Source organism: Poeciliopsis prolifica, unplaced genomic scaffold, assembly GCF_027474105.1.
Source record: "Poeciliopsis prolifica strain line A6 unplaced genomic scaffold, Auburn_PproV2 SCAFFOLD049, whole genome shotgun sequence".
Classification (NCBI taxonomy): domain Eukaryota; kingdom Metazoa; phylum Chordata; class Actinopteri; order Cyprinodontiformes; family Poeciliidae; genus Poeciliopsis; species Poeciliopsis prolifica.
The window spans coordinates 2,082,168-2,095,899 of record NW_026562424.1 but is presented as its reverse complement, the minus strand read 5'-3'; the positions used below and the strand labels follow the sequence as shown (position 1 = coordinate 2,095,899).

The 13,732-nt window shown below is 38.3% G+C and overlaps 2 protein-coding genes across 5 annotated transcripts; one reads left to right on the top strand and one right to left on the bottom strand.

Annotated features, from left to right (window-relative positions):
• Positions 1-2: 2 nt before the first annotated feature.
• On the bottom strand, positions 3-4,256 carry LOC129377848 (probable crossover junction endonuclease EME2). Of its 2 annotated transcripts, none has more exons than XM_055058044.1 (8): positions 3,819-4,256; positions 2,982-3,103; positions 2,482-2,580; positions 2,289-2,401; positions 2,059-2,128; positions 1,469-1,584; positions 989-1,178; positions 3-908 (listed from the first exon to the last, which is right to left on the bottom strand). In XM_055058044.1, the coding sequence occupies exons 1-8, from the start codon at positions 4,243-4,245 to the stop codon at positions 753-755; spliced, it is 1,293 nt and encodes a 430-aa protein (XP_054914019.1). In that variant the 5' UTR covers positions 4,246-4,256; the 3' UTR covers positions 3-752. The 2 variants fall into 2 exon arrangements, with proteins under 2 accessions (XP_054914019.1, XP_054914020.1); XM_055058045.1 differs by having other exon boundaries at positions 2,482-2,577.
• A 1,952-nt stretch (positions 4,257-6,208) lies between these two features.
• Positions 6,209-13,413, top strand: mfsd1l (major facilitator superfamily domain containing 1-like). 3 transcript variants are annotated; one of them, XM_055058038.1, is made up of 14 exons: positions 6,210-6,412; positions 7,481-7,581; positions 7,690-7,799; positions 7,874-7,929; positions 8,223-8,366; positions 8,447-8,605; positions 8,684-8,799; positions 9,098-9,198; positions 9,830-9,941; positions 10,011-10,148; positions 10,967-11,106; positions 11,426-11,537; positions 11,613-11,736; positions 11,821-13,413. In XM_055058038.1, exons 1-13 carry the CDS (start codon positions 6,391-6,393, stop codon positions 11,733-11,735), a joined length of 1,434 nt encoding a protein of 477 aa, XP_054914013.1. In that variant the 5' UTR covers positions 6,210-6,390; the 3' UTR covers position 11,736; positions 11,821-13,413. The 3 variants fall into 3 exon arrangements, with proteins under 3 accessions (XP_054914014.1, XP_054914013.1, XP_054914012.1); XM_055058039.1 differs by having other exon boundaries at positions 6,209-6,412; positions 7,557-7,581; positions 11,613-13,413; XM_055058037.1 differs by having other exon boundaries at positions 11,613-13,413.
• The last annotated feature ends 319 nt before the right edge of the window (positions 13,414-13,732 follow it).

Below are 13,732 nucleotides of genomic sequence, written 5' to 3'. Positions count from 1 at the left end.
CTTTTTCAATAACAAACCTCTCTGTGTGTTTCTGGGATTTATGTTTCGGTCCCACATCGAACCGAATCGACTGTCAGCTGGTAAAACACAAAAGGACGAATTTAGGCCTTTGACTTGTGAGTTAGTTTCTTCCTTGTGTTGGTTTGTCACAGAAACAGGTGGAAAAGTTAAAGGAAATAAAAAATATCACAAAGATCTTAATCCAAGCAAAAGACTTTTAGTCCCTTTTATTTCATGATTTACATAAAATGGAGACGCATGTGTTTGGAAAACCAGCTCATTTTCATTCTTCATTAAAACAGAACTTATTTATTTACATACATAATTAATGTTACATTTATACAACTGTCTTAAGGCCATTTTAGATGGAAAAGTCAAAAATTTTAGGAAACAAATTCTGAAATTTTGACATTAGAATTGTTATAAAAGCTTTTTGACTTTTAAAACTCAAACATTTTCCAGTTTGTTTGGTTTTTTAGAAAATTTTGAGATTAAGATCAAATTTTTTCATATAAAGATCTTGGAAATTTCTGAGTTTCAAACACTGATTTTTTCTTTTTCTTTTTTGAGATCCATCTCAAAATTTCATTTTCAACTTTTCAAACTCAGAAATTTCCTGGATTTTTTTTCAAGCATGTGTTCCTCCTTTGTTCCGTACAATGGCCCTGATACTCTGTCATTCATTTTAACATTAAACCAGAAGAAGACGTTCTTTTCCATAAAGAGGCTGCATGGTTTCCAGATCGGGCCGATCAGTCCAGAACCAGCTGAGGGTTTTCCGCGGTGAGGCTGCGGTACATTCTGCCTGAAATATCCGGTCCAACTCTTCTTCCTTTCCCTTCTGTTTTCACCCAGAGCCCAGCCAGGACGCGCTTCTTCTCCGCCTCAGAACCGGAGTTCTGGTAAGCCTTTCAGGCGACACATGCAAAAGAAAATCGTTACGATCCTCCGGACCTGCGGGGTTTTGCTTCCAGCGGCAGCTGATTACCTGCAACAGGATCCGCGGAGACGGGAAGGCCTGGGCCACAGCGGCGGCCACCGCCGGGCTCACCCTGTTCAGCTGCTGGATCTGCCGGACCCAGACGTCCCTCAGACCAGAACCGTCCCTCCCAACCCGGGCCCCGCCGGCCCACGAACCGTCCACGCAGAACGGCAGCTCGGTCCGCTCGGTCAGGAGGCTGTGGGGTCAAAGGTCAGTTAGCAACTGAAGCTCAATGATATTCACTACCCAATGGATGTAATACAATACTTTGAACTTTCTGAACCTAAAAATTAACTAAAGTATAAAAACATTAAAATTACCACTAATGAAAACTGAGCAACATTTAACTAATAATTTATAAACTAGCAAAAACACCAAAACCAATGAATTTAACAGAATTAGACAAACAAAAAGTCAGATCGGAATAAAATGAAGATCTTATTATCTGCAATAAGATAATTTGTTACGGTAAAAACAAAGACGCACTTAAAGGGGCGTTTTGACAGAGCCTTGGTGACGGCGCACACATGGGCGGTGATGTCCTGCCAGCTCTCCAGGAAAACCACAGAGATGTTCTGATAGAGCTGCAGGTAAACAAGAACCTAGGAGGTACGGAAGAGGATTAGTGCCAAAACAAACATTTTTAATATTCTGACATTTTTTCTCAGATTTGTAATTCTGTGTCAATTTATGTCAAAATCTAAATACATTACCCCAAATTCTTAGGTGTATGTCAGTTTTGTGGTTAGTATGTGAAAATAATCATATAACTGTTTCTTCCTTGTTTGAGGATTTCTAAACTTGTACTTCATCCTCACAGAAAGCTTTTCCCAAATTTATTTGGTTAATTTGAGTTTTAAAAACAAATTTTTTTTGATGGCATACAAACAATTTAAACAATTCTGATTCTGAGATTTACGTGGGAATTCTGAAAAAAACAAAAAATCTGAATTCTAAGAAAAAGTCAAAATTCTGAGTTTACAGTCAGAAAATCGGAATTCTGAGAAAAAAGGTCTAATTTTTTTTCTTTTCCCAGTGGTCCTAGTCCAATCCCAGTCCCCAAACAGCAAACAAACCTCCTCCACATCCTGATCCTTCATCCCCAGTTTTGTCCGCAGCATCTGTTCTGGAAAATATTCCTTCATCCTGTTGGGAAAACCAGAAAAACTGATATAACAAGGAAATAAGTTTAAAATTACAACGGCGAATTAGGGCCACTGCAGATTGAAGAAACTTTTGAAAATTTTCCCCAAAACCCTTAGAAATTTTTAGTTTAATCTCATAAATTTTCTGTGAATAAACTGACCAGTGATGCGACTCAAAGTCCGTCACCAACATGGTGACCACCTTATTCCGGTTGAGACACTCCAACAGGGGGCTGAGGACCGTCCCCGTCTCCTGCCCATCGCCGTCCACCATCTACAGTCCACAGTGGGGACAGCATGACATCAAATGCGTCTTCATTTGGAAGTTTTTGCGACTTTTAGGAGCTTGCTTACTTCTTTCACAGAGATCACAACGTCCACAAATTCATCAAGAGTGAAGACCAGAACCACCTGGTCCTCCTGCTCCACACGGGCCCGACCGTCTTCGACCTGCTGGGAAGCGCACAACTTTGTCAATGATGTGATATTAAATAAGAAATTAAAATCACGTGAATACGTTTGTTCACGCAACAAGTCATTAAAAAACGTCACCCTCCAGCTACTTCCTGTTGAGTTCTTCATAGTTTCCACCAGTAGCAACATTTGATTGTTGATCATTTGACTCGTGTGATGCAAAAAAAAAGTGTATCCTTTACAGTTTTTTAAAATAAACCAATTTTGATACGACCAAATAAAAACCACCTCTTCTTAGTGCAAAAACCTCTTATTGAAATTTTTTTTCCAAATTTGCACGTTTTCATTAATCAAATTTCTTTTTGGGATTCCAACTGTCAGGTCAATGGAAACCCAGGTGTTGACCTGAATGGAGTCTCTGTGAGGCGGGAGCGTCCTACCTGAGGCAGATCTCTGGTCCAGGTGATGCTGCGAGACAAACGCTGGCTCTCAAAGGTGAACCTCCACTCCAACATGGCCAGGCGGTCCAGCAAAATGTCTGAGCCGGCATGTTGGAGAAGGGCTGCGGAGGTCAGAATGAGTTTTTACACAGTATTTACAGCCGAGTTTATTGCAGAAACCACAAGTTAAACTTTAATATTCACAGAACAGAGAGAGGAGGAGGAGCTGCGTCTAGGAGGCGGGGCTAGGCCCACCCAGGCGTTTTGGACATCTGAATGGTTTCCATGGAGATTAAATGATGGAAGAATGAACGCAATTCTCCGGTATGTTCTTAATTAGTGAATAATATTAAAAGATGATGTAAACCTCATCATAAATACTGTCCTTTAGAGTCTTAAACTTAAATGATAAATAATTTTAAATCTTCTAGTTTACCTGCTGAAACCCAGTGGTGATCACACTACTGCTAATAGTGGAGCTAATTTTTTTGTTTAGTGCTTTAGCATTTTTCTTTTTGCCAACTTTTTTGCTAATTTTGTAAACTTCCACTAGAATAAAGTGCTTCATCTTTGTTAAAGTTTTGGTTCTTTATCACTAAGGATCCTTTTACTAGTTAGCTGTTTATATTTATGCTCTCACTTTGAAGTCTGTTTATACAACAGACTTTTATCATTTCTTGATCCAAAATGATAAACGTGGATCCTCAACATGTTTATATAAATCACAGAAATAAATAAACTTGTCAGTGATTTTTACTGATGAATTAAACGCACTTTAATAGAGCCTGATGGATGGAAGCAGAATGTCCGACAGCACCTGAACGCGTCACTCTGTACCTGGCTCTATGCAGACGGTCAGGCTCTTGATGCGGTTCTCTGGCCGGAGGCTCTCCGCCGCCTCTCTCCTCCGCTGCTGCTCCCGCTTCCTCTCCTCCTTCTCCCGGGCTCTGGCGGCTCTCTGCCGCTCCCTCTCCTCCTTCCGCTTCTTGGCGCTCAGCCTGGCCGCCTCCATTTCCTCCCGGCTGCGGCGTTTGCGTGCCGGGCTCGGGGAGCCGCCGGCTGCCTCCGGAGCAGGCAGACCGGCTCTCCAGTCACTTGTAGCCGCTGAAGACGGAAGATTTGTGGGTTTTTCCTCCGGTTCTCCTCTGCTGTGTGTCGTTTCTTTTTGACAGCTTCCATCGCGGTTTAATTCTGATTTCAGGTCGAGGTCGCTGTCCTCTGATTCAGAAATCTCCCAGGTTGCGGCTCTGCGCAGGGCAGCCATTTTTAAAGCTCAGCCTGCCTTTGTTTTTGTAGCCGCTACGGAGTCAACCGAGGGACAAACCATCTAAAATGCGATACACCATTTTCTCATTTTTTATTGCGATTTACCGTTTAGTGGAGGGCGGATCGGAATACTATTTATTTATTACACAGATTTGAAAACTAAATATATGTTATTTTATTTTATTCATTTTCGTTTATTCGTCAATTAATGCGTACAGAACGAACATTACAAACTAATAAACAAACATATAGATCTACAAAATAACAAATAACTGATTAGATAAAAGAATGAACAAAAAATATTGACATATTTGGGTTAGGATCCCTTTTTTCTTTCCATCCTTACTGTTACTTTTATATTTGCGTTATTACTTTTTTTTTTTCTCTAATATGTCTTGGTTTTGTTTACCCTGCGGTTACACAGATTTTTGGGGAAGAGAACAAGAAAAAATAAGACAAAATAAAAACAAATAAATGTATACCAGAACAAATAAGTAAATACATTAAGAAAATCAAAACATGTTCTGTGATCTTATTAGCAAGCTTTCCATTTCACCTCAATTCCAGTAGTGTTTATTTCTGCAGTGGCAGTGCCAGTGGCATTCGTGTAGGCTATTTATTAGAAAGAAAGACTTTAGAAACTCGTCCATTACTAAACTTTTAAACTTTCTAAAGAAACCCAGCTGACGTGTGGATTAGAAATCTTTTCTTAGAAAAGGCAGAAGGAGGACTGAGCAGCTGCTGTCACCAGGTGGACCACAAAACAGATTACACACCTGTTGTTCCATGGATTAGAACTGAGAACAGCGATCTAATCTGACTGGATGGCTGTTCAAGAAACACTGAGTGCAAGAGTTACACATATTTATAGGCAGGACGATTAAAATCAGCCAAGTTTGTGACGACAAACTGGGATTTAGCATATAAACATGTAGATATATATTTTAAAAAGCCATAGTTATAATAATAATGAAATGCAATTTTGCAAAAGAGGAAGACAAGGTTGAATTAGTGCAGGTGTATTAATCTGATTTAAGTTTTCATAGCTTTTTAAAGCTTGTATTTCTGCTAATTATGATGATTTTCCACTTACAGCTAATAAAAACATCACATTTTGGGTTAGAATTTCATGGTTTGATCAAATTAAGACTAAGTTGTTTTTGTTTGTTTTTTTTTTTTTAACATAAAAACCAAAATAAATAAAAAATATGTTGAAAATATGCTTAACACTAAAATGATCTGTGATGCTATGGGCCCGTTTCTCCTGGCTGGAGTCCAGGATATTTCACCTTTATTGAATAAAATAGCTAAAGTAAAAAAAAGGAAATGAAAATTAAGTAAAAAGTCAGTGTGAGATTTTGGTACAGCAATAAAAACATTTTTTATCACATTTATTTCACACCTTTACCAAACATAATAGAAATAGGATGTAGATACATAAATATTAATATGCATCATGTTGTTACCAATTACAAGTAGTTTTTTTAAATTTTGGATGATTAAATTAATGTAAATTTTTATTCCAGTTCATTATAAATATGCAATTTCTTTTGGTTTTGTTACAGCTTTCATTTATAGACCACATCTCGTAGAGAAATTGTAGAATTTGAATGACAGCTGTAATAAAAAACTTAATCGTTTTGACTAGAGCACCGTTCTGGTCAATTAAGATGTATGCAGTTCAGGGATTGAAACGGCTAATTAAAACAAAAAATTAGAAAATATGATGTGGAGACATTAATAGTGAATAAGAGATTAGTTAAACAAATAAATAAAACAATTGTTAATACTGAAAGGGAAAACTGTTAAAAGAATTTAGGTTAGTTTAAAAAAAAAGAAGAAGAAAAAAAACAATAGATGGCGGTAAAGATCTTAACGCTCAATGTCTCCCGCCATTAAAAACCACGTAGAAGAAAACGCTGTTCGTTTGCGTCATTGCAGAATTCCAAATAACTGGATGCGTCGTCAGGAATGCTATCAATGCTAGTGATTCCATCCACATGATATGTAAATCTGCGGTTTGCCTCCGTCTCACGCTAACCGTGAGTTTTCCGACGTTGAACTTCTGCCGCAGCTGCAGACCGTAAACAACAAAGGATGTGAAGCATTTTTCTGTTTTATAGCAAACTTATTTCCTCTCAGAATGGCTCAACCGGCGGAGAAAGGTCAGTTGTGCTGATTGTTTCTCTAAAATTGTTCCTCATATAGCATTTTAAGCTAAAGCCCAGTTACTCGCAGGATCCAATACTTCCCTAGAAACGGGTCAGGAAACGAGCCACTCAGCTTTTTAGACTTTAAAAACTCATGTGACTCAAATCGGAAGTTGTCCAACAGGGCTTTAGTAAAAATCTACTTTTCTATCATGTGTCAGTTTCTCTCTTTTTTTGCAGCTGCAATTCTCTGCATGGAGCCAATTTCACCCTCAGTCCAATTAAATAAAACTCATTTAGTGCTAAAAATGTCTCATGAACAGTTTAAATAAAGATACATTTATAATTTTGAACAATTAATGCGCTTTCTTATTTGCTAAACATTTATTTATTTCTGTATTTATTTTTAATTTTGTCAGTTTTGGTCCTCCATAGATTCCTGAAGTTCACCTGAAGCTGCTGTTAAAGTTCACATTGGGTCACCCAGATCTGATTATACCTGCTGTATTTAAACTTCAGCAATTCCTCTACAAATTACGGCTGAGCTAGATCCTGTTTTTACTGAGAAACAATTAAATATTATTTCATATTTCTTCAATCGAGCCCAAAATAAGACGTAAACTGGATGCCTTTTATTTAATAAGGAAATGTGCAAAAAACAATTTGAGGTTTTGGATACGATCCCGTTCTTAACAAAATCTGCGATTACTTTATTTGTTTTATTAAATTACTTCATAGTCAGTTTATTGTTAAGTATGCTGGAACCAAAACAGCAAAATCTTTGGTAATTTTAGTTCTTAAAAATGATATTTTTTTGTCCCACATGTACTTTCGAGTTTATGATTTTTGGCTCAGCTGACAAAAAGTTTGGACTTTCCCTCAATAATAGATCTTTATTTAAGAAAAACCTTTCAACAGATCGTTCTGTTTTTGCATCTTTAAGATCATTTTATTCCTTTTTGGGGTTCAAAGGTCGCTGACGCTTGTGAAAGACCATCAAAAACCTGTTTTCATCATAAAATCCAAACAGAATACTGTGAAGTTTTGTAGTAAGTTAATTTAATGGTATTTTGGTGTTTCCAGCTTACTATCGTTTCCTGGTTCTCTTCTTTAACTGCCTCCTGACTTTTGGTTCCTACTTCTGCTTCGACATCCCCAGCGTCCTGCAGGACCAGTTCCAGGGGGTAAAATCAGTCGATTGATTCCTCATGATCAACCTGCTGGATTCATGTCTGACATTTAGGTCCCAGGTCCGAGTTATAACTTTATCCCTGGTTCGTCTCGTGCTGCAGAACCTCACATGTCCCAATGCAACCACGATCAACGGGACTGTGGACTGTGTGGAGGGCCTGGGGATGAGTCCGGAGCAGTACAACCTCCTCTATGCCATATATGCTTGGACGTAAGCAGATTTGCACGTCGACTCATTTTGCCATAAGATGTTGTCTTGTGAGCGGGTCTCTGTCTGACCACCAGGAACGCCGTGGTGGTGATTCTGGCCGGATTCCTGATCGACAAATTAGGAAATCGATGTGAGTCTGCGTGAGTTTAAAATCTGTGCTGCTAATCGATTATTCTGATGACTAATCAATTACTTTGATGAAAAATTGGCACATTGTGCTTAATTCTTAACCACTGAAACTTTTTTCTACAATTATAGAAATGCATTAAACCATGTGAATAAACAATCTAATTCCTCTTTAAAGTAACAAAACAAACATTTTATTTCCTAAAATGCAGTGACAGCATTTCTTTAGTCATTTGTAACAAGTGATGCTAAAACTGAATGAATGCAGTGAAAGCTTGCTGTGCCGCTGTGTTGCAGTCGGGGTGTTTCTCTTCTCCTTTCTGTGCGTTTTGGGCTCGTCGCTGTTCGCGCTCGGCTCCCACTTCAGAGGAACTCCCTACCTTCTTCCACTCATGCTCACGGGACGTTTATTATTCGGTTCCGGCAATGGATCTTTGACCAGTAAGAAGCAATCTGGTCCAGTTTCTTATCCCATGCATGAGAGAGAGAGGGATTGCTGCAGCCTCGTTTGCTTGTCCCAGTTGTGCAGAACCGCATCACGGCCTTCTGGTTCAAAGGGAAGGAGCTGGCTCTGGCCTTCGGTGTGACGCTCGCCTTCTCCCGTCTCGGTTCGGTCCTCAACTTCTTCTTCACGCAGAAGTTTGAAGACAAATACGGGATGCAGTGGACGCTGTGGGGAGGTACAGCCAGGAAGTGAAGCACCGCCTGTGCAGAAGAGTTTCTGCCTCCACATGACGATATTATTCGTCTTTCTCCAGGCGCTCTGCTGTGCGTGCTCGGCTTCGTTTCTGCGGTCGTCGTGAGCGCTCTGGACAAGATCGGCACGAGGCAGCTGGGCCTGGACGGGGCCATCGCAGAGGATTCCCGCAAAGTGGTCAGAAGTTTACATACATCAACACTACCATCATATCCATAAGTTCCCCTAAGCCCAGATTATACAGGTTCAAATGTATACATGCAGCCTCCTTTGGTTCCTTTGTCCTAAATATTCTAGAGAGAAAATTCAAATAAATCCCAGCATTCAGCCATTTTTATATCAATATCTCTCCATCCCAATAAAGAAAACGTAGTTTTGGATGGATGTAAACTTCTCTCCTGAGCCGTTTTCAGACAGAACTCTGCGCCTCGTCTGGACCCAGTTTACCCAGTTTACCCAGTTTGTCTGGTTTTAGAGGGTTCAGGACGTGAAGCTGCTGACTCTCCGATACTGGCTGCTGGTCCTCACCATCATGTTCTTCTACAACGGCATTTTCCCCTTCATCGCTGATGCCAGGTAAACGCACCAATGCAACTAACAATCATTTTACAAAATATTCTGGCAATTAATCAATTATTTTGACAATCAATTATTTTGACTATGAATTGATTATTCCCATGATTAATCGGATTTTTAAAAAAAAGGCAAATTCTGCTGATTTTTTTAAGACAAGTACATTAAAAGATAAACATTTTTATTGTCTTAATTGCAACAAAAGCTTTTCTTTAGTGAATGATCATTTATAGTGAAGGATGAATCTGCAGCTAAAACAAATACTAACAGTAATTCTCATCTCAGTTCTTTCTGCTTGACTGATCAATACAGCGAAAGGCTCACATGTAATTATTAAATGCAAAATGTTTCTGCTTTTGGTACTTTTTTAGTTTAATTGCAGCTCTGAGAATGTTTTTCAGAAAAAATTGCACTTTTTTCTAAAAGAAAGTGCTATTATTTTCAGACAGTTAATGTGATTAATCACATTAGTGGTGATTAATCGATTATTGAAATAATCTTCAACTAATTTAGTGTGTTGTTCTTTCGGTAATTATTTAATTTTAGTCGCATATGTGACAGTTTTATGTTAGAATCATGAATAAAACTGCAGTTGTTTGGTTTTCTCAGCATGTCATGCATCTTTCCTGTGCAGTAAGTTCATCCAGGATAAATACAGCGACTACAGCCAGAAAGAGGCTGCGTACGTCGCGGGCGCCGTGTACGACAGTTCGCTGGTGCTCTCAGCCGGCGTGGGCATCCTCATCGTAAGCCACCGCCGCTCTGGACTCAGTCTGGCCAGAAATCACTTTGACTGGTTCTACTTTGTGATTTAGGATTATGTGGGTCTTCGGGGAGTTTTTGCTGTGGCCTGCGCCGTTTTCACGCTGCCCGTCTTCGGACTGCTGGCTTTCACCTTCGTCCCTCCTCTGGTCTCCACCATCTGGCTGGGAGTCACTTACTCCTTCGCTGCCGTGAGTTTCAGACGGTTTTAATCAACTGTGAATTATTTAACTCATCTGTTACCAGGAAAATGTTTTAGTTTTAATTTTTATGTAATTTCAGACGATGGCTTTAAATCATCATTGCTGACTTGTGTAAATTTGAGTGCTAGCGTCCAGCGCCTTGCTAAAGTTTCTACATTTTTTCACATTCAGTTGAAAACGTTTGTATTTTATGTAATAAACCAGCAGAAAGTTCTGCATAATTACTAACTGCAGTTCCAGGAACACTTCTGCTAATCTGCTAGGTTTCGGTTGAGCTGGCTAGCATTTAGCAGTTAGCAAGACTAATGTTTATGATTAGTGTTTCAGGGTCAGCACAGCTGACCTTTTGTTGGAGGTTAGCTATTTTTTAAAAGGAACAAAACATATAAAGTCTCAAAACATATTTTATGACTAAAAATCTGAAAAGTGTGGCATGCATTTGCTGTTATTACACCTGTGAGTCTTTTGTGGTGTCTTCTGCTAGCTTGATCTGGATGGAGCCACATCTGGCGACATGAGCGCTCAGAACGAAAACTGTCGGATGCGTTTCTGATTTAGTTCCACGTGTGAAACATGGGATTGGTTTGGATGCTTTTTGAAGGCAGAATTAGTAAAGAATGCAAATGCATGCCACACTTTTCAGAATTTTACTAGCAAAATCCTCATAACACCGTTTATCATCCTCACAAAATAAATCAAGGTTTATTAGATGTCCTTTTGCCCATTGATGCCTGACGTCCTGAAACAGTTTTACCTTTTCTCTGCCCGTACGTTTGGCGGGTTTTCCTCTCCGGGTTTCGCTCCAGGCCAGCATGTGGCCGTCCATTCCCCTCGTGGTGCCGCAGCCCACGCTGGGGACAGCCATGGGCCTGGCCACCTCCGTGCAGATGGTCGGCATCGGCGTGTCCAACCTGATCGTCGGGCAGATTTTGGGCACCAAATCCAGGTAATGAAACGATTCTATGGAAGAAGGACACTGCAAAAAATAAGAAGAAGAATCTGACTTTGAAGAATTTTAAAAAAATGTCTAAATTCTGAATAAAAGCAGGATTTTCAGAATTCTGGAAAAAAGTGAGAATTTAAAAAAAAAATTGAATTAAGATTAAAAGCTTTTGGGGGGAAAAAAGTCTAAATTGTGAAAAGAAATCAGAATTCTGGAAATAATTCTATTCTTTAGTTTTTTTCTTTTTTTGCTAATCCTCTTCCTCTCCAGCTGTGATTCTCCTTGCATCAGTCGTGTTTTTCTGATTTCCTGTCTCCTGTAGCGAAGCTAAAATCCCGCTGTGGCGCTGGCAGAGGATGATGATCTTCATGCTGGCCAACACCGTCTGCTGCATCGTCGCCTCCGTTCTGCTCAACATCGTCGACCGCAGTCAGGTTAGACATCGCCGCCGTCCCGCTGACCCATTCTGCTTCACATGCTAACGGCGTTTTGTCCCGACGTCTCTGCAGGGCGGGACGCTGAACAAGACGACCAAAAGGTCGCGGCCGGCGGAGGGAGACGCCGAGCGAGAGCCGCTCACCCGGGCGCAGGAAGAGGAGGAGCAAAACCAGACCAATTCCATCAACTCATGAGGTTTTCTAATGTTTTATGTCTCAAAATGACAAACAAGCTGCTCTGCCGCATCTCAGTTAAATACAACTAGCATCTTTTCTCCAGTCCGACGTTTTGACGGCGTATTTGGAGCTGCTCTACAAAGAAAACATGGAGTCGATTTCTGCCAAAAAAAAGTTTGAAAAGTCTTGAAAAAATTCAGGAATTTTATTGAAAAAATCTTGGAAAGTTTGAAATTTTTAATGCTGAAAATTTCTAGAAAACAAACTCAAAAATTTTTCAGATTAATCTGAGAAATTTTGTAGAAAGGAACTTTGAAATTTCTGAGTCTGAAAAGTTTTACATTTCATATTAATCTTATAAAATTTATTGAAAAACTGGGAAATTTCTGAATTGAAAAAGTCATAAATTTGCCAGAAAATGTTTTTAACTTGTTTTTATTTTGACAATAAACCTGATTTATATTTTTCTTTTTACCAAAACAATATTGAGATTTTCTGACTTGATGTTTTTGTTGTCCTGTCTGAATTTAAAGGGATACTAGAGAAAATCTTTCAAACTAAGTAAACTAAGTACACTGTGCCGTTCAAAAAGTTATTTGATTCCATTTTTTTCTCACTTTAATAAATCTGAAACGTTTGTCACATTTATCACCAAGTTTAAATGTTTAAACTCTTCCTCCAGGCCGGATCTAGGCACTTATTTCTGTTTTTTTAAATTGATTTCTGAAAATTGATTTCTATTTCCAGTTTTGTTTTTAAGGTTCAGTTCTCAACGACACCACCGGATGGCGCTGTTTCATTAAATGTAATCTCGTAACGTTTGTATTTTGATTACAAATCCAAGCTCTTTTTATCAATGTGAGACCAAAATGATGAAACTTGTTAACAATATAATTTTAAAAATGACATGTTTTCAGATCAAATAAAAAAATATTCCATTAATCCCAGAGGGAAATTAAATGTTTTAACTCCTATTTTAAAAGGCACTTCTGCAGTAGATGCTGTAGAGGTCTGTACTGCAGTGATTTTGATGAAGCCTCTGACTGAAGACATCATAGATCGGTCCATCGTATCCGGTTCCGCCCGGTGTTCCCTCTGGCGCGCGTCTCGGCTCTTTTTGTTTATGAACGTTTCATTATGAGTTTGACTGACGGTTTTACCACAGAATGTTGTTTTTCTTAAACATATCCTACAGGTGAGTCTGATTTCTGTTTGTTTCTGTTCTTTCTTTTTTATCACTAGAGACAAAATAATTAGTATCTAACAATATTTTACAATCAATTGTATTTTTTTCTCCCTGTGGTTCTTAGTTTAAAGGGAATCAGTAAATTTCCAGCTGAATTAAGTAAATAATCTACTTTTTAAGTGTTTTTCGTGTGACTTCTAACACTATTCATACTGTAGATGTTTTAATACCTGGGCTGAAGATTGTATATTTCATTAAATAATTGTTCTTCATAGTTTTTTCATAATATTTTGTTTTTTCAACTTTTTAAAATTTTCTTCTGAGATGTTGTGACTGTTTTTAATGAGTCGAATTTGTAGTTTTTGTGTTTATTTCTCTTTAAACAAACAGTGAAACATTTGTAATTTAGTTTTTTTTAAACCACTCGGATGAAAATGAAAATAAAAAAAGCTTTCAGATTCAGTAAAAATCACACTTGTATTCAAAATGATAAACGCAGATTCACAAACATTTTTGTAAATATGTTTCTTCTGCTTGAATTTGCTGTTTTTTTATGGTTTATTTGGTTTAAATACTAGAATTTGTGCATAACATTTACATTTTGTCAGTCTGATTCGTAATTTAGTACAAATTAAATCAGATGTTTTGTTGAAAACATTTTTAACTCTTAACTAATTTTGTTTTTACATCTTTACTTTTGTTTAAGTAAATATATTAAAATATTACTAAAACTACTTAGTTTTTAATTATTATTTTGAACATTTACAATTCAAATGCCCTGATATGTATTTAGTTAACTGTTTGAAACACAGGCAGACAGAAGAATAAA